The 19,574-nt window shown below is 58.8% G+C and overlaps 2 protein-coding genes across 5 annotated transcripts in view; one reads left to right on the plus strand and one right to left on the minus strand.

The window, feature by feature from the left end:
- Nucleotides 1-1,090: 1,090 nt before the first annotated feature.
- PRICKLE3 (prickle planar cell polarity protein 3) lies at nt 1,091-18,968 on the minus strand. The gene is made up of 9 exons (XM_090126486.1): nt 17,572-18,968; nt 15,008-15,087; nt 12,914-13,097; nt 10,743-10,856; nt 8,187-8,321; nt 6,810-7,013; nt 5,107-5,293; nt 3,325-3,537; nt 1,091-1,554 (listed from the first exon to the last, which is right to left on the minus strand). Exons 1-9 carry the CDS (start codon nt 17,611-17,613, stop codon nt 1,091-1,093), a joined length of 1,623 nt encoding a protein of 540 aa, XP_089982612.1. The 5' UTR covers nt 17,614-18,968.
- The window catches only part of LOC149914685 (5-aminolevulinate synthase, erythroid-specific, mitochondrial), a 46,547-nt gene continuing 45,938 nt past the window's right edge, over nt 18,966-19,574 (plus strand). For 3 of the 4 annotated variants that reach the window (XM_090126800.1, XM_090126799.1, XM_090126802.1), the window contains exon 1: nt 18,966-19,125. In XM_090126800.1, coding sequence (XP_089982926.1) covers nt 19,004-19,125 — 122 coding nt within the window. In that variant the 5' untranslated portion in view covers nt 18,966-19,003. The remainder of the gene's footprint in view (nt 19,126-19,574) is intronic. The other variant, XM_090126801.1, reaches the window with a different exon arrangement.

Below are 19,574 nucleotides of genomic sequence, written 5' to 3' on the forward strand. Positions count from 1 at the left end.
CCCCCCCAACCCCAATGTTAACATATAGGGTTTCCATCCCCAATGTTAACATATAGGGTCTCCATCCCAGAATATTTCCCCGCCCCCCCCCAGCCCTGAGACCCCTCTGTATACATAGGGTCTCCCCACCCCCTTCTATTTACCTAAGGCCCCCCCCCAGCACCCCTATATTTATATAAGGTCCCGCCCCCCCCCCCCCCCCCCAATGTTTACATACAGACCCCCAATGTGGCAACGTCACCCCGTAGCCCCGCCCCCTTTGATGACGTCATCGGCGGAGGCACCGCCCCTTTTTATTGATGGCTCCGCCCCACTGCATGGGGGATGGGGGGGGGGGTTAGAGGAAGGCACTTCCGGGTCAAAAGGTCACAGTGCAGAGGTCACAGGAGCAAAGTGCAAAGCCCCCCTCACGCCCCCCAGGGGTCAGAGGGAAAAGGGGCGGAGCAAAGTGCTGAGTGGGAGGGGGGGAGGGGAAGCACCATCAGGGGTCAAAGGTCACCGAAAGGTCAAGCTGAGGTCAGAGGGGTCACCAAGAAAGGTCAGCCTGAGAGCAAAGGTCACTGAGGGTCACAGCAAAGGTCTGTCGGAGGTCAAAGGTCACCAGGGGTCACCTGGGAAGTTTGGAGAGCACCACCAGAGATCAGAGGTCACTGTTTGGGGGTCAAGAAGAGGTCAGAGGTCACTGGGAGAAGCCAGAGGTCGTGCGGGAAGGTGAATTGGAAGTCAGAGGTCACCAGGAGAGGTCAGAGGTCACCGAGGTAAGTCAGAGATCGAACCGGAAGAAGTCACCCCAACAGAGGTCACCTCAGTGAGGTCAAAGGTCACCACGAGACGTCAGGGATTAAACCAGGAGAGGTCAGAGGTCAAACCAGGAGAGGTCAGAGGTCACCAGGAGAGGTCAGAGGTCAAACCAGGAGGGGTCAGAGGTCAGTAGAAGAGGTCAGAGGTCAAACCAGGAGAGGTCAGAGGTCACTAGAAGAGGTCAGAGGTCACTCCAGGAGAATTCACCCCAGGAGAGGTCAGAGGTCACCTCAAGACAGGCGACTGCAGGAGATCTCAAGGGTCACCAGGTGAGGTCAGAGGTCAGAGGTCAGGCCACGGTGCATCCCCTTGCGCGGGGGGGGGGCCGTCGGGGGGCGCTGGGGGGGGGCGGAGCTGTGGGGGAGGGGGGGGAGCCGTAGGGGCGGAGCTGGGGGGGGCGGGGGATGGGCTCCCCCAGGAAGGTGCCGTCGTCCTCCGAAGAGGAAGAGGAGGACGACGACGATGAAGGCCAGCGGGGGGGCCGCCCCCCCCCCCGGCACCTCCGCCTCCTTCTCCTGGGGGGGCTCCTCTCCATCCCAACCCCCACGGCATCGTTTGCCATTTCTTCCCGGGGGGAGGCTTTGGAGCAGGGGGGGTCTTGGTTGCGGGGCGTGGGGGGGGGGGGAGGGGGCAAAGGGGGTGGGGGTGGGGCGGGGGGGGGAAGGGAGGGACGGGGTGGGGGGGGGGCGGCCCCCCCCAGTTCAGGCATGGAGTGACGGTGTGGGGCACCGCGGCGGAAGCGGAGCTCAGGACCTGGGGGGGGGGGGGGGAAGATCAGAGACCCCCCCCCAGTGCCCCACAGACCCCTCCTCCACTGCCCCCCCCCCCCCATCACCCTCCCATTGCTTCCCAGTCCCAACCAGTGCCCCTCACAGCCCCCCCAGCGTCCAACGGAGCCCCCCCCCCCAGTACCACCAAAGACCCCCCAGTCTTCCCCACTGTCACCCAGTCCCCCCCCAGAACCCTCCCAGCTCCCCCAACCCCCCTCCCAGTGCCCCCCAGACCCCCCCAGTCCCTCCCAGTTCCCCCCAGTGCACTCCCAACCCCCCCCCCTCAAGTCCCCCCCCGTGGCCCCAAGACCCCCTCAGTTCCTCCCAGTACCCCCCCCAAAGCCCCCCCAGTCCCTCCCACTGCCCCCAAGACCCCCCAATCCCTCCCACAGCCCCCCATGTCCACCCCAGTCCCTCCCAGTGTCCCCCAAGACCCCCCCAGAGCCCCCAAGTCCCCCCCCGTGGCCCCAAGACCCCCTCAGTCCCTCCCAGTACCCCTCCAACACCCCCAAGTCCCTCCCAGTGTCCCCCAAGACCCCCCCAGAGCCTCCCAAGACCCCCCAGTGCCCCCCAAAGCCCCCCCAGTCCCTCCCACTGTCCCCAAGACCCCCCAATCCCTCCCACAGCCCCCCCATGTCCACCCCAGTCCCTCCCAGTGTCCCCCAAGACCCCCCCCAGAGCCTCCCAAGACCCCCCCAGTCCCTCCCAGTTCCTCCCAGTCCCTTCCAGTGCCCCCAAGACCCCCCCAGCTCCCTCCAAGTCCCTCCCAGAGCCCCCAAAGCCCCCCCCAGTCCCTCCCAGTGCCCCCAAGACCCCCCAATCCCTCCCAGTGCCCCCCATGTCCACCCCAGTCCCTCCCAGTGTCCCCCAAGACCCCCCCAGTCCCCTCCAGGTCCCTTTGAGAGCCCCCAAGTCCCCCCCCGTGGCCCCAAGACCCCCACAGTCCCGCCCAGTGTCCCTCAAGACCCCCCCAGAGCCTCCCAAGTCCCCCCCAGTGCCTCCCAAAGCCCCCCCCAAAGCCCCCCCAAAGACCCCCCAATCCCTCCCACAACCCCCGAGTGTCCACCCCAGTCCCTCCCAGTGTCCCCCAAGACCCCCCCCAGTCCCCTCCAGGTCCCTTCCAGAGCCCCCAAGTCCCCCCCCGTGGCCCCAAGACCCCCCCAGTCCCGCCCAGTGTCCCTCAAGACCCCCCCAGAACCTCCCAAGACCCCCCCAGTGCCTCCCAAAGCCCCCCCAAAGCCCCCCCAATCCCTCCCAGTGCCCCCCATGTCCACCCCAGTCCCTCCCAGTGTCCCCCAAGACCCCCCCAGTCCCCTCCAGGTCCCTTCCAGAGCCCCCAAGTCCCCCCCCGTGGCCCCAAGACCCCCCCAGTCCCTCCCAGTGTCCCTCAAGACCCCCCCAGAACCTCCCAAGTCCCCCCCAGTGCCTCCCAAAGCCCCCCCCAAAGCCCCCCCAAAGACCCCCCAATCCCTCCCACAGCCCCCCATGTCCACCCCAGTCCCTCCCAGTGTCCCCCAAGACCCCCCCAGTCCCCTCCAGGTCCCTTCCAGAGCCCCCAAGTCCCCCCCCGTGGCCCCAAGACCCCCCCCAGTCCCTCCCAGTGCCCCTCAAGACCCCCCCAGAGCCCATCAGGTCCTTCCCAGAGCCCCCCATGCCCCCCCCCAGCGGCCGCTAAGTCCCTCTCCCTCCTCCCCCCCCCTCCAGGACCCTCCCCAAACTGCCCTTTCCATCCCACTTTCAGCCCCCAACTCACCTCCGGGAGGTCCCCCCCCCCAGGACCTCCTGGAAGGGCAGTTCCTGGGGGCTGGGGGGGGTCGGTGGGCGCAGGCGTGGGAGCAGAAGAGTTGCCCCCCCCGGGGGAGGAAAGGTAAACCCAGCAGATCCCGACCGCAGGCGCTGCAGCAGAAGCAGGAGGGCAATGCGTGCCAGTGCTGCCCTTCATACGTCATCTGGCCCTGCTCCAGTCCTGGGGGGGGGCACGGGGGGGTCAGAATTGGGGGTCTTGGGGGGGGGGGTGGGGAGAATGGGGGTGGAAATGGGGATAAAGGGGAGGAAATGGGGATGGAATGGGGGAAAAGGGGTGAAATGGAGCATGCTGTTCCTCGTACATCATCTGACCCTGCCCCAGTCCTGGGGGGGGCACGGGGGGTTCAGAATTGGGGGTCTGGGGGGGTGGGGTGGGGAGAGAATGGGGGTGGAAATGGGGATGGAGGGGGGGAAATGGGGATGGACTGGGGGAAAAGGGGTGAAATGGGGAGTGCTGCCCCTCATACGTCATCCATCCCTGCTTTGGTCCTGGGGGGGACACGGGGGGGTCAGAATTGGGGGTCTGGGGGGGGGGGTGGAGAGAATGGGGGTGGAAATGGGGATAAAGGGGGGGAAATGGGGATGGAATGGGGGGTGCTGTTCCTCGTACATCATCTGACCCTGCCCCAGTCCTGGGGGGGGCACGGGGGGGTCAGAATTGGGGGTCTGGGGGGGTGGGGTGGGGAGAATGGGGGTGGAAATGGGGATAAAGGGGGGAAATGGGGATGGAATGGGGGAAAAAAAGGACAAAGTGGGGGGAAATGGGGACAACTGTTTTCAGATATTATAAGGACAAAAAGATCTGCTTTCAGACACTGCAGCAAAAAGTGCCATTTTCAGCTGTTTTGGTGCAGAAAAGTGCCATTTTCAGACACCGTGATGCAGAAAAGTGCCATTTTCAGACGCTTTGAGGCAGAAAAGTGCCATTTTCAGACACTTGGAGGCAGAAAAGTGCCATTTCCAGATGTTTTCCTGCAGCAAAGCGCCATTTTCAGATGTTCTGCCGCAGCAAAGTGCCATTTTCAGACACTTGGAGGGAGAAAAGTGCCATTTTCAGGCATTCTGCTGCAGCAAAGTGCCATTTTCAGACGTTTTGCCACAACAAAGTGCCATTTTCAGACGTTCTGCCACAGCAAAGTGCCATTTTCAGACACTGTGATCCAGCAAAGTGCCATTTTCAGACGTTTTTCCGCAGCAAAGTGCCATTTTCAGACGTTTTGCCACAACAAAGTGCCATTTTCAGACATTTTGCTGCAGCAAAGTGCCATTTTCAAACGCCGTGATCCAGCAAAGTGCCATTTTCAGACGTTTTTCCGCAGCAAAGTGCCATTTTCAGACATTTTGCCACAGCAAAGTACTATTTTGAGACACTTGGATGCAGCAAAGTGCCATTTTCAGACGTTTTGCTGCAACAGAGTGCCATTTTCAGACGTTTTGCCACAGCAAAGTGCCATTTTCAGACACTGTGATGCAGCAAAGTGCCATTTTGAGACACCTGGATGCAGCAAAGTGCCATTTTCAGACGTTCTGCCACAACAAAGTGCCATTTTCAGACGTTTTTCCGCAGCAAAGTGCCATTTTCAGACTCTGTGATGCAGAAAATTGCCATTTTCAGACACTTGGATGCAGCAAAGTGCCATTTTCAGACGTTTTGCCACAGCAAAGTGCCATTTTCAGACGTTTTGCCGCAGCAGAGGCGCCGCTTCCGGCCGCCGCGGTGCCGACTCACCGATGGGGTCCCCGCAGGCGTCGCAGAACTCGGCGTGCCGCGCGCGGTGGCAGCGGGCGCAGTAGGGCCGGCCGCGGCGCATGACGTAGCGCTGCCCCCCCAGGGGCCCCTCGCACTCGAAGCAGCAGAAATGGCGCAGGTGCCAGCGGACGCCCTCAGCCTCCGTGCACTGCGCCGACAGGATCAGCTGCAACGGCACAGGGGGGGAGGGAGGGGGTATTATGGGATGCGGGACGGCCAGCAGTTTGGGATCGGGGTGGGGGGCGGGGGTAATGGGGGTTTTGTGGGAGTTTGAGGGAGGGAAAGGGGGGTTTTCAGATGTTTTTAGGGAAGGAAAGGGCAATTTTCAAAAAAAAAGTGTGATTTTCAGATGTTTTTAGGGAAAAAATGGGCGATTTTTGAAACTTTTATGGAAAAAAATGGGCGATTTTCAGATGTTTTTAGGGAAAAGGGCAATTTTTAAACTTTTTATGGAAAAAAAAGTGTGATTTTCAGATGCTTTTAGGGAAAAAATGGGCAATTTTCAGATGTTTTGGGGAAGAGCAATTTTCAAACCTTTTATGGAAAAAAAAGGGCGATTTTTGAAACTTTTATGGAAAAAAATGGGCGATTTTCAGATGTTTTGGGGAAGAGCAATTTTCAAACCTTTTATGGAAAAAAAAGGGCAATTTTTGAAACTTTTATGGAAAAAAATGGGCGATTTTCAGATGTTTTTAGGGAAAAGGGCAATTTTCAAACTTTTTATGGAAAAAAAGTGTGATTTTCAGATGCTTTTAGGGAAAAAATGGGCGATTTTCAGATGTTTTGGGGAAGAGCAATTTTCAAACCTTTTATGGAAAAAAAAGGGCGATTTTCAGATGTTTTTAGGGAAGGAAAGAGCAATTTTCAAAGTTTTTATGGAAAAAAAGGGTGATTTTCAGATGTTTTTAGGGAAAAAATGGGCAATTTTCAAACTTTTAAGGGAAAAAAGGGTGATTTTCAGATGTTTTTAGGGAAAAAAAGAGCAATTTTCAAAGTTTTTATGGAAAAAAAGGGTGATTTTCAGATGTTTTAGGGAAGAAAATGGCAATTTTCAGATATTTTGAGGGAGAAAAGGGTGCTTTTGCAGGAGTTTCAAAGGAAAAAAAGCACAGAACATTGGTATTTTCAAAGGGAAAAGAGCAGAACTTTGGCATTTTCAAAGGGAATATAGTTCAACTTCACTGTTTTCAGAAGAAAAGGAGCTGAATGTTGGTACTATCAAAGGGAAAAGAGTGGAACTTTGGCATTTTCAAAGGGAAAAGAACGCCATTTTAGTATTTTGAAAAGAAAAAAAGCACAGAACATTGGGATTTTCAAAGGGGAAAGAGCAACTCTGCCATTTTCAGAGGGAAAAAAACTCAATTTTAGTATTTTCAAAGGAAAAAAGCACAGAACATTGGGATTTTCAGAGGCAAAAGAGCAGAACTTTGGCATTTTCAAAGGGAATATAGTTCAACTTCACTATTTTCAGAAGAAAAAGAGCTGAACGTTGGCATTTCCAAAGGGAAAAGAACGCCATTTCAGTATTTTCAAAGGAAAGAAGCACAGAACATCGGTATTTTCAAAGGGAAAAGAGCAACGCATCGCCATTTTCAGAGGGGAAAGAGCAAAATCTGGTGTTTTAAAGGGCGAAAAGCAGGATTTTGGTACTTCCCAAGGGAGAAGAGCAGAATTTTGGGTACCTCGTCGCAGGCCTGGCAGCGGGGCCGGCGCGTTTCGGCGTGGTGCCGCCCGCAGTAGATGCGCCCGTCCTGGTAGAAGTAGATGAGGTCCACCAGCAGCTCCCCACACGTGGCACAGCTGAAGCACTGTGGGTGCCAGCAGGCCCCGTGGCCGGCCCGTGCCGCGAACACCGCCATGTCTCCTCCGCTCAGTCGTCGGCCACACTGCGGGGATTGGGCACGGGGTGGTCAAAATGGCCGTCGGGGCAACCAGAATGGCGGTGGGGGCGTCAAAATGGCCGTTGGGGTCAGCAAAAGGGTATTGGGGGCATCAAAACGGTGGTTGGGGGCATCGAAATGGTGGTTGTGGCAACCAGAATGGCGGTCAGGGCAATCAGAATGGTGGTCGGGGTATCAAAATGGTGGTTGGGGCAACCAAAATGGTGGTCAGGGCAACCAGAATGGCGTTGGGGGCATCGAAATGGTGATTGGGGCAACCAGAATGGCGGTCAGGGCAACCAGAACAGTGGTCAGGGTATCAAAATGGTGGTTGTGGCAACCAGAATGGCGGTCAGGGCAACCAGAATGGCGGTCAGGGCAACCAGAATGGTGGTCGGGGGCATCAAAATGGTGGTTGGGGGCATCAAAATGGTGATTGGGGCAACCAGAATGGCGGTTGGGGCAACCAGAATGGCGGTGGGGGCGTCAAAATGGCATTGGGGAATCAAAATGGTGGTCGGGGCAACCAGAATGGAGGTGGGGCCATCAAAATGGCCATTGGGGTCAGCAAAATGGTATTGGGGGCATCAAAACGGTGGTTGGGGGCATCGAAATGGCGGTCAGGGCAACCAGAACGGTGGTCGGGGTATCAAAATGGTGGTTGGGGCACCCAGAATGGCAGTTGGGGCAATCAAAATGGCGGTCAGGGCAACCAGAATGGCGTTGGGGGCATCAAAATGGTGGTTGGGGGCATCAAAATGGTGATTTGGGGCAGCAAAATGGTGGTTGGGGCAACCAAAATGGCAGTTAGGGCCACCAAAATGGTGATCTGGGCCACCAAAATGGCGACTGGGGCCACAAAAATGGCGGTCAGAAACACCAAAAGAAGCCCAAGATGGGGAATTTTGGGGTGATTTGGGGGGATTTTGTGTTCCTTGTCATAGAAAGAGACCCAAGATGAGGAATTTTGGGGTGATTTGGGGGGATTTTGAGTTCCTGCTGGTAGATGGAGTCCCAAGATGGGGAATTTTGGGGTGATTTGGGGTTTTTGAGTTCCTGGTGGCAGAAACAGACCCAAGATGGGGAATTTGGGGGTGATTTGGGGGGATTTTGAGTTCCTGGTGGCAGAAAGAGACCCAAGATGGAGAATTTTGGGGTGATTTGGGGGATTTTGAGCACCTGCTGGCAGATGGAGGTGGAGGTGCTGGGGATGGGGCGGGCGCTGCCACGACCCAGGTTCTCCCGTTGGCGCTGTTGGGCAAAGAGCTTCAGCTCACGGCGCTCGGCTGCGTCCAACGCATTGCAGTACTGGGGCTGGGGGAGAAACGGGGCAAAAACGGACCAAAATGGGGTCAACGTGGCCCAAAGTGGCACCAAAATGGGGTCAATGTGGCCCAAAATGGCACCCGATGGACCCCAAATGGACCGAAATGGGGTCAACGTGGCCCAAAATGGCACCCGATGGACCCAAAATGGACCGAAATGGGGTCAACGTGGACCAAAATGGCACCAAATGGACCCCAAATGGACCAAAATGGGGTCAACGTGGCCCAAAATGGCACCAAAATGGGGTCAATGTGGCCCAAAATAGCACCCAGTGGACCCAAAATGGACCAAAATGGAGTCAATGTGGCCCAAAATGGCACCCAATGGGCCCAAAATGGACCAAAATGGGGTCAACGTGGCCCAAAATGGCACCAAAATGGGGTCAATGTGGCCCAAAATAGCACCCAGTGGACCCAAAATGGACCAAAATGGAGTCAATGTGGCCCAAAATGGCACCCAATGGGCCCAAAATGGACCGAAATGGGGTCAACGTGGACCAAAATGGCACCAAATGGACCCCAAATGGACCAAAATGGGGTCAACGTGGCCCAAAATGGCACCAAAATGGGGTCAATGTGGCCCAAAATAGCACCCAGTGGACCCAAAATGGACCAAAATGGAGTCAATGTGGCCCAAAATGGCACCCAATGGGCCCAAAATGGACCAAAATGGGGTCAACGTGGCCCAAAATGGCACCAAAATGGGGTCAATGTGGCCCAAAATAGCACCCAGTGGACCCAAAATGGACCAAAATGGAGTCAATGTGGCCCAAAATGGCACCCAATGGGCCCCAAATGGACCAAAATGGGGTCAACGTGGCCCAAAATGGCACCAAAATGGGGTCAATGTGGCCCAAAATAGCACCCAGTGGACCCAAAATGGACCAAAATGGAGTCAATGTGGCCCAAAATGGCACCCAATGGGCCCAAAATGGACCAAAATGGGGTCAACGTGGCCCAAAATGGCACCAAAATGGGGTCAATGTGGCCCAAAATAGCACCCAGTGGACCCAAAATGGACCAAAATGGAGTCAATGTGGCCCAAAATGGCACCCAATGGGCCCAAAATGGACCGAAATTGGGTCAACGTGGACCAAAATGGCACCCAATGGACCCCAAATGGTAACCAATAGACCCAAAATGGACAAAAATGGGGTCAATGTGGCCCAAAATGGCACCCAATGGACCCAAAATAGAGAAAAATAGGTCAATGTGGCCCAAAACGGCACCAAAATTGGGTCAACATGGCCCAAAACGGCACCAAAATTGGGTCAACGTGGCCCAAAATGGCACCAAAATGGGGTCAATGTAGCCCAAAATGGCACCCAGTGGACCCAAAATGGACCGAAATGGGGTCAATGTGGACCAAAATGGCACCCAATGGACCCAAAATGGACCAAAATGGGGTCAATGTGGCCCAAAATGGCACCCAATGGACCCAAAATAGAGAAAAATAGGTCAATGTGGCCCAAAACGGCACCAAAATTGGGTCAATATGGACCAAAATGGCACCCGATGGACTGAAAATGGCACCAAAATGGGGTCAACGTGGCCCAAAATGGCACCTGATGGACCCAAAATGGACTGAAATGGGGTCAACATGGCCCAAAATGGACCAAAATGGGTCAACGTGGCCCAAAATGGCACCCAATGGACCCCAAATGGCAACCAATAGACCCAAAATGGACCAAAATGGGGTCAATGTGACCCCATCAACCACCCCCCCACCAAATGCCCCCAACCACTCCCCAGGACCCCCCTAAAACCCTCCAAAACCCCCAGAGCTCCCCCAAAACCCACCCCACACCCCCAGAATCCCCCCCAACACCCCAAATCCCCCCCTCAACCCCTACAGGACCCCCCTGAAACCCCCCTAGAGTCCCCCAAAACCCCCAGATCTCCCCCAAAACCCACCCCACACCCCTAAAATCCCCCCAACACCCCAAGTCCCCCCACAACCCCTACAGGACCCCCCTGAGACCCCTCCCTAGAACCCCCCAAAATCCCTATAGCCACCCCAAAACTCACCCCACACTACCAGGATGCCCCCCAGTTCCTCCTACAGGACCCCTCCCCAAAACCCCCCAAAATCCCCATAGCCACCCCAAAACCCACCCCACACCCCCAGAATCCCCCCAAAACCCCCCAAATCCCCTCTCAACCCCTCCAGGACCCCCCTGGGACCCCTCCCTAGAACCCCCCAAAATAACCCTACAAAACCCACTCCAAACCCCCCTCCCCCAAGACCCCCAACAAACCCCCTTCCCCCCCACCATACTCCACCGCCCCACCCCTGGGACCCCCCAAAATCCCCACAGCCCCCCCTAACTCCCCCCAACTCCCCCCAAAACCCTCATACTGACCCCCCCTACCCTCCCACCCCCCACCCAGGACCCCCCCAGCCCCACACCTCGCTATCATGGGGGGGCAGCTGGTGCAGGAGCTGCCGCACGCGGTGCCTCTCCCCTGGGCTGTTCACGTATGGCACCTTCTCTTCTGGCCAACAGCTGAAGAACTGGGCCACCTGGGGGCGGGGCTTAAGTGGGTGGGGCCAAAGGAGGGCGTGGCCTAAGAGGGTGGGGTCCGGAGGGGGCGTGGCCTAAGTGGAGTGGGGCTGGGGGGCAATGAGTTGGGGCTGTGGGGCTGGGAATGTGAGAATGGGGCCTGTAGGCAGGGGGGCTTAAGTGGGTGGGGCCAAGGGGGGCGTGGCCTAAATGGGTGGGGGTCAGGAGGGGGCGTGGCCTACAGGGGTAGGGTCTGGAGGGGGCGTGGTCTGAGTGGAGTGGGGCTGGGGGGCAATGAGTGGGGGATGTGGGGCTGGGAATGGGAGAATGGGGCCCGTAGGGGGGGCGGGGCTTAAGTGGGTGGGGACTCCTGGGGGTGTGGCCTAAATGGGTGGGGTCTGGAGGGGGCGTGGCCTGACTGGGGTGGGGCTGGGGGGGACAATGAGTTGGGGCTGTGGGGCTGGGAATGGGCGAATGGGGCACGTAGGGGGCGGGGGTTAAGTAGGTGGGGCTAAAGGGGGGCGTGGCATAAAAGGGTGCGGTCAGGAGGGGGCGTGGTCTGAGTGGAGTGGGGCTGGGGGGCAATGAGTTGGGGCTGTGGGGCTGGGAATGGGAGAATGGGGCCCGTAGGGGGCGGGTCTTAAGTGGGTGGGGGCGGGAGGCGTGGCCTAAATGGGTGGGGTCTGGAGGGGGCGTGGCCTGAGTGGGTGGGGTCTGGAGGAGCGTGGCCTGAGTGGGTGGGGCCAAGGGGGTAATGAGTGAAGGCTGCAGGGTTGGGAAAGGAAAAATGATGCCAATAGGGGGCGGGGCTTAAGTGGGTGGAGCCTCCTGGGGGCGTGGACTAAAAGGGTGGAGTCTGGAGGGGGCGTGGCCTGAGGGGGATGGGGCTGGGGGGGAATGTGATGGGGCTGTGGGGCTGGGAATGGGTGAACAGTGCCCGTAGGGGGCGGGGTTTAAGTGGGCGGAGCCCCCAGGGGGCGTGGCCTAAAAGGGTGGGGTCTGGAGGGGGCATAGCCTGAACGGGGAGGGGCTGGAGGGGGCGTGGCCTGAGGGGGTGGGGCTGGGAATGGGAGAGTGGTGTCTGCAGAGGGCGGGGCTTTAAGTGGGTGTGGCCTTCAAGGGGGAGGAGCTTGAGTGGGTGTGGTCACAAAAGGGCGTGGCTAAAGAGGTGTGGTGACGGAGGGGGGCGTGTCCTAAAGGCTGCAGATTTGGGGGGGCACAGCGCGGTTATGAATGGGACACGGGGGGGGCGTGGCTTTGAAGCGGTGGGCGTGGCTTGAGGCGGTGGGCGTGGCCTCGAGGAGCGGGCGTTGCCGTTGGGGGAGGGTATGGCTGTGGGGAGTGGGCGGGGCTAAGCAGGAGGAACCAATGAGTGACAGGGAGTGGGCGGGGGCAATGTGCTGTGGGCGTGGCTTACGTTATTGGGCGTGGCCTGGAGGAAGGGGCGTGGCTTGGAGGGTATGGGGGCGTGGGTCGGTGGTTGGGGGCGTGGCCTTGTGAGGGGATCCTAATGTTGCGTTATTGGGGGGGGGGGGCACAATAAAATTTGGGTTTTTTGGGGGGGGCTTCCCAAATTTGTAGGGTTTTTTTTTGTGGGGGGAGGGAGGGGGGAAGGCAGACTTAAAATGTGGGCTTTTTTTGGGGGGGGGGTCTCCAAATTTCAGGTATTTGGGGGAGGGGGGGGTGATTGGATTGCTTTTTCTGGGGGTGGGATTCAAAATGTGGGGGGGCTCTTTTTTTTGGGGGGGGGGGGGTTGCTCAAAATCTCAGATTTTTGGGGGGGGTCAAGGGATTTCAGGGGGGTTCGGGGGGATATTTGAGGGGGGGGATTTTATTTGGGGCGGGGGGCTCTAGGGTTTTTTTTGTGGGGGGGGGGGGTCTAGCAATTCTTCTGGTTAGGACTTAAGGGATTTTAGGGGGGGGGGGGGGGGGGATGGGTTTAGGGATTTTACTGGGGGGGGGGGGGGCTTGGAGTTTTGAGGGTGGGGGCCTAAAGGATTTTGGGGGGGGGGGGGGTTTAGGGATTTTATTAAGGGGGGGGGGGTTGTACGGATTTTTTTAGGGGGGGGGTCATTACCTGCTCAGGGCTGAGGCCGGGGGGGGCCCAGGTGAACTCTTCGGGTGCGCAGCCGGAATCGGCGTCGGACCCCCCCCCGCCGCCCCCCCCCAGGCGACACATGAGGCGCTGCAGGTGGTCCTGAGGGACCCCCCCCCCAGCTGCGTGATCCCCACGGGGGCACTTACAGTGCTGGCAGATCTTCCTGGGGGGGGGGGGCAAAAAAATAAAAAGGATGTGGGGTTAATGGGGGGGGGGGGTTGGGGGGAGGTGGCTATGGGGGGGGGGTGAAGTTGGGGGTGTTGGGGGGGGGGGTTGGGGGCAGGAGGGTCATGAGGGGGGGTCCTGGGGGGGGGGAAGAAGCATATGGGGTTAATGGGGGGGGGTTGGGGGGGGGGAATAAGGGGGGGGTGAAGTTGGGGGCAGGAGAGTCCTGAGGGGGGGTCCTGGGGGGGGGTCAAGAAGGATATGGCATTAATGGGGGGGGGGAACTATGAGGGTGGGGTGAAGTTTGGGGGGCTGGGGGGAAGAGGGTCCTGAGGGGGGGTCCTGGGGGGGGCAGGAAGGATATGGGATTAATGGGGGGGGTTGGGGGGGTGGCTATGAGGGGGGGGGATGAAGTTGGGGGTGTTGGGGGGGGGGGTTGGGGGCAGGAGAGTCATGAGGGAGGGATCCTGGGGGGGGCAGGAAGCATATGGGGTTAATGGGGGGGGGGCTATGAGGGGGGGTCTTGGGGGGGGCAGAAGGGGGGGGTGAAGTTTGGGGTGTTGGGGGGAAGAGGGTCCTGAGGGGGGGTCCTTGGGGGGGGGGGGCAAAAAGGATATGGGATTAATGGGGGGGGTTGGGGGGGGTGGCTATGAGGGGGGGGGTGATGTTGGGGGTGTTGGCGAGGGGGGTTTGGGGGGAAGAGGGTCCTGAGGGGGGGTCCTGGGGGGGGCAAGAAGCATCTGGGGTTAATGGGGGGGGTTGGGGGGAGGTGGCTATGAGGGGGGGGGTGAAGTTGGGGGTGTTGGGGGGGGGTTGGGGGGCAGGAAGGTCATGAGGGGAGGGTCCTGGGGGGGGCAGGAAGCATATGGGGTTAATGGGGGGGGAGTCCTGGGGGGGGGGGCTATGAGGGGGGGTCTTGGGGGGGGCAGAAGGGGGGGGTGAAGTTTGGGGTGTTGGGGGGAAGAGGGTCCTGAGGGGGGGTCCTGGGGGGGGCAGGAAGGATATGGGATCAATGGGGGGGGTTGGGGGGGGGTGGCTATGAGGGGGGGGGTGATGTTGGGGGTGTTGGCGGGGGGGGTTTGGGGGGAAGAGGGTCCTGAGGGGGGGTCCTGGGGGGGGCAGGAAGCATATGGGGTTAATGGGGAGGGTCCTGGGGGGGGATATGGGGGGGGGGTTAAGTTTGGGGTGTTGGAGGCAGGAGGGTCCTGAGGGGGGGGCACTGGGGGGGGCAGGAAGCATCTGGGGTTAATGGGGGGGTTTGGGGGGGGGATAAGGGGGGGTGAAGTTTGGGGTGTTGGGGAGGGGAGGGTCATGAGGGGGGGGTACTGGGGGGGGGGGGAAGAAGCATATGGGGTTAATGGGGGGGGTTGGGGGGGGGGAATAAGGGGGGGATGAAGTTTGGGGTGTTGGGGAGGGGAGGGTCATGGGGGGAGGGGTCCTGGGGGGGGGGGGCAGGAAGGATATGGGGTTAATGGGGGGGGGTGAAGTTTGGGGTGTTGGGGGCAGGAGGGTCTGAGGGGGGGTTGGGGGTCTTTGTGTGGGGTCCCTGGGGGGTGGGGGGGGAAGATTTGGGGCCTGGGGGGGGGGATTTGGGGTCCCTGGGAGAGGGGGGGGGATTTTGGGGGTCCTGGGGGTGGGGGAGATGCAGGGGTTTCTTGGGGGGGGGGGGCGAGTGGGGGGGTCCTGGGGGCAAAGGGGGTTTGTAGGGGAGAGGATATGGGGTCTTTTGGGGGGGGGGGTTGGGGGGGGTGAAATTAGGGGTTCGGGGGGGGGATATGTGAGAAATATGGGGTGGCCCATAGGGGTTTTTGGGATACGTGGGGGGGTTTGGGGGGGGTTCTTGGGAAGAATTTGCGGAGGGGGGGGCGTCTATTTTTTTTTTGGGGGGGGGGGGGGGGGGGGTCAGACCTCCAGCCGTGCACCTGGAAGCCGGGGCACTGCTCCCCACACGTGTGACATGGCTGCCCCCGGTCGGGGTCCTCCGTGGGCTGGGGGGGGGGACGACCCATAAATCATTTTCAACCCCATAGATCACCCCCAGCCCCATAGATCCCCAATGAGCCCCCATACACCACCCCCAGCCCCATAGATCCACACTAAACCCCTATAGACCAACCTCAGCCCCATAGATCACCTCCAGCCCCATAGATCCACACTGAGCCCCCATAAACCACCCTCAACCCCATAGATCACCTCCAGCCCCATAGATCCCCACTGAGCCCCCATAAACCACCCTCAACCCCATAGATCACCTCCAGCCCCATAGATCCCCACTGAGCCCCCATAAACCACCCTCAACCCCATAGATCACCTCCAGCCCCATAGATCCCCACTGAGCCCCCATAAACCACCCTCAACCCCATAGATCACCTCCAGCCCCATAGATCCACACTGAGCCCCCATAAACCACCCTCAACCACATAGATCACCTCCAGCCCCATAGATCCACACTGAGCCCCCATAACTCCCCCAGTCCCACAGATCCCCACTGAGCCCCCATAGATCACCTCCAGCCCCATAGATCCCCAGAGCCCCATAAACCAGCCTCAACCCCATAGATCACCCCCAGCCCCATAAATCCCCACTGAACCCCCATAGCCCCCCCCCCAGCCCCATAGATCCCCACTGAGCCCCTACAAACCACCTTCAACCCCACAGATCACCCCCAGCCCCACAGATCCTCACTGCGCCCCCATAAACCACCCTCAACCCCATAGATCACCTCCAGCCCCACAGATCCCCACTAAATCCCCATAGCTCCCCCCCCAGCCCCATAGATCCCCACTGAACCCCCTCAGCCCCCCCCCAGCCCCATAGATCATCCCCAAACCCTAGATCCCCATTAAGCCCCCATGCCCTCCCCCAATCCCATAGATCCCCACTGCACCCCCATAAACCACCCTCAACCCCATAAATCACCCCCAGCCCCATAGATCCCCACTAAACCCCCCCAGCCCCATAGATCCCCACTGAGCCCCTATAGACCACCCTCAGCCCCATAGATCACCTCCAGCCCCATAGATCCACACTGAGCCCCCATAACTCCCCCAGTCCCACAGATCCCCACTGAGACCCCATAGATCACCTCCAGCCCCATAGATCCTCAGAGCCCCATAAACCAGCCTCAACCCCATAGATCACCCCCAGCCCCATAAATCCCCACTGAACCCCCATAGCCCCCCCCCAGCCCCATAGATCCACACTGAGCCCCCATAAACCACCCTCAACCCCATAGATCACCCCCAGCCCCACAGATCCACACTGAGCCCCCATAGCCCCCCCCCAGCCCCATAAATCCCCACTGAACCCCCATAGCCCCCCCCCAGCCCCATTGATCCACACTGAGCCCCCATAAACCACCCTCAACCCCATAGATCATCCCCAGCCCCACAGATCCACACTGAGCCCCCATAGCCCCCCCCCAGCCCCATAAATCCCCACTGAACCCCCATAGCCCCCCCCCAGCCCCATTGATCCACACTGAGCCCCCATAAACCACCCTCAACCCCCATAGATCACCCCCAGCCCCACAGATCCACACTGAGCCCCCATAGCCCCCCCCCAGCCCCATAGATCCCCACTGAGCCCCTACAAACCACCTTCAACCCCACAGATCACCCCCAGCCCCATAAATCCCCACTGAACCCCCATAGCCCCCCCCCCAGCCCCACAGATCCACACTGAGCCCCCATAGCCCCCCCCCAGCCCCATAAATCCCCACTGAACCCCCATAGCCCCCCCCCAGCCCCATAAATCCCCACTGAGCCCCTACAAACCACCTTCAACCCCACAGATCACCCCCAGCCCCACAGATCCTCACTGCGCCCCCATAAACCACCCTCAACCCCACAGATCACCTCCAGCCCCACAGATCCCCACTAAATCCCCATAGCTCCCCCCCCAGCCCCATAGATCCCCACTGAACCCCCTCAGCCCCCCCCCAGCCCCATAGATCATCCCCAAACCCTAGATCCCCATTAAGCCCCCATGCCCTCCCCCAATCCCATAGATCCCCACTGCACCCCCATAAACCACCCTCAACCCCATAAATCACCCCCAGCCCCATAGATCCCCACTAAACCCCCCCAGCCCCATAGATCCCCACTGCACCCCCACAAACCATCTTCAACCCCATAGATCCCCACTGAGCCCCTATAGACCACCCTCAACCCCATAGCCCCCCCCAGCCCCACAGATCCCACTGAACCCCCCCAGCCCCCCCCCCAGCCCCATAGATCCCCACTGAGCCCCCATAGATCACCCCCAGCCCCACAGCAGCCCCCCATCCTCCTCCCCCCTCCCAGCCCCATAGAACCCCACAGAACACCCTCAGCCCCTCCCCCCTTCCCCCTCCCCCAAAGCCCCACAAGGCCCCACATCCTTCACCCCAAAGGCCCCAAATCCCCGGCCCCACATCAACCCCATAACCGCCCCCCCCCCTCCGCCCCATAGGACCCCCCAGAACTCCTCACCCCCCGCGCCGACCGCCTCCGGAGCGACCCTCGAACAAACATGGCTGCCGCGAGACCACGCCCCTTTCCGCTGACCACGCCCTCCTCTTCCTGGCCACGCCCACCGCTCGCTGCTAAACCACGCCCACCACGCTTTAAACCACGCCCGTTTCGAGCTGTCAATCAAAGGCGGGTCGCGGGTAAACCGCGGTAAAGCCACGCCCACTGTGGGTGAAATCTGCATGCGAGGCCACGCCCCCCCACGGTGGGCGGGGCGTATTCAGGCGAGGCCACGCCCACCGCCGCCATATTGCCGATGGGGGATTTGGGGCCAAAATTGTGAATTTCGGGGGAAAAATTGGGGGGGAGGGGGGATAATAGGGCAAAAAATGAGGGGTTTTAGGCAAAATGTTCCCTATTTTTATTAGAAAAATGGGATTTTAGGGCAAAATCAGCCGCTTTCAGGGGGACTGCAGGATGAAAATGGGGGTTTTTGGTGAGAGAAATGGGGTTTTTAGGGCAAAACTGGGGGTTTGGGGTGAGAACTGTTGTTTTTGGGAATTAAATGGGGGGTTTCATGTAAAAATAGGGTTTGAGGCGTTAAAATTGGGGGGTTTTTGAGGGGAAAAAGTGGCTTTTGGGAAGCAAAAGTGGCATTTGGGGGCACAAATTTTGGGGGCAAACAGGGTTGTTTCACAGAAATGTCTGTTTCTAACAGAGTTACATCGTTTTGGGGAGAAAAAATGAGGTTTCTGGGAGGAAAGGGGGTTTCGGAGCAAAATGAAGCTCAGTTTTTTGCTCAAAATTTCCCTTTCTGCCCCCAAACTGCTCGTTTTGGCCCCCAAAACTCCTAATTATGCCCCAACCCCCCTGTTTTATGGCTAGAAATGACCATTTTTACCACGAGCATCCCGGCATTGTCTTAAAAACCAGATATTTTTTTAAAGGAGGCAAAAATGCGGTTTCTTCAGTGAAAAAATGGACAAAAAACGGCGACAAAACGGGAGGTTTTGAAGCAAAAAAAGCATTTTTTAGTCCATCTTCACTTTTTAAAGGAAAAAAAAACAACGGATTCGGGGCAAAACTCGGCGTTCGGGGGCAAAAATTGGGGGCGTGAGGTGCAAAAATCGGATTTGGGGGGGCAAAAATCGCAGCTTCTGAGCCCGAAAAATGGGGCAGAAATGGGAGTTTTAATCACAGGTGGGCGGGGCCTCCTGCCGGTGGGCGGGGCTTCGCGGCTCGTGGGCGTGGTCTGCCCTTATATGGGCGCGGTTTGTTCTAAGGGGAGGCGTGGCCTGGATGGACAGGGGGCGTGGTCTGCCATGGGGGGCGTGGTTTAGGTGAACGGGGCGTGGTCTCGGCTGATAGTGGGCGTGGGCGGGGCGGAGTGGGCGGGGTCTGGCGCGGAGTGGGCGTGGCTTCGTAGCAATAGGCGTGGCCTCGTTTGACTGCGATGTGGAGCGGAGCGGGCGTGGCTTCGTCGCAGTGGGCGTGGCCTCGGTTGACAATGGGCGTGGCCTGCCGTGGCCCCGCCCATCCCAGTGCGTTCGTCCTCAGCGCGGGGCAACGGCACAGGTGGGCTCCGAATTTGGGGTGAATTTGGGGGATTTTGGGGTTTTGGGGAGCGAGGGGGGTTATGGGGGGTGAGGGGAGAAGGGAAGCGTTGGTTTGAGCAAAAAAAAATGGGGTTTCTAGGGTCAAAATTGCGGGTTTTAGGGGCAAAATAGCGGTTTTTAGTGATAAAGGAGGTTTTGGGGTGAGAATTGGGGAGTTTGGGAAAAATTGGGGCTTTTTTTTTTTTTTTAGCAAAAATACGGGGTTAAACTTGGGCAGTAAAAACGGGGATTTGAGGAAAAGGGTGATTTTAGAGGGAAAAAAAATGTGGGATTTAAGCAACAAATTGGGAATTTGGGGCAAAAAATGGGGATTTGGGGGCAAAAAGTGGAGTTTTAAGACCCCCCCAAAAATGCGATTTTTTGGGCAAAAAGTCGGTATTTTTAGGACCTAAAAGGGAAAAAGTGGGA

The sequence above is a fragment of the Phasianus colchicus genome, chromosome 29 (genome assembly GCF_987193195.1).
Source record: "Phasianus colchicus chromosome 29, bPhaCol1.hap1.1, whole genome shotgun sequence".
Lineage (NCBI taxonomy): Eukaryota > Metazoa > Chordata > Aves > Galliformes > Phasianidae > Phasianus > Phasianus colchicus.

Coding starts and splice junctions, on each gene's coding strand:
- PRICKLE3 (XM_090126486.1), bottom strand. CDS start 17,613: ATGTTTGTTCGAGGGTCGCTCCGGAGGCGGTCGGCGCGGGGG. Junction 7,014..8,186: donor CCACCTCCATCTGCCAGCAG/GTGCTCAAAATC, acceptor CAATCCCCGCAG/TGTGGCCGACGACTGAGCGG. Junction 3,538..5,106: donor CGCCTGCGGGGACCCCATCG/GTGAGTCGGCAC, acceptor GCCCCCCCCCAG/GACTGGAGCAGGGCCAGATG.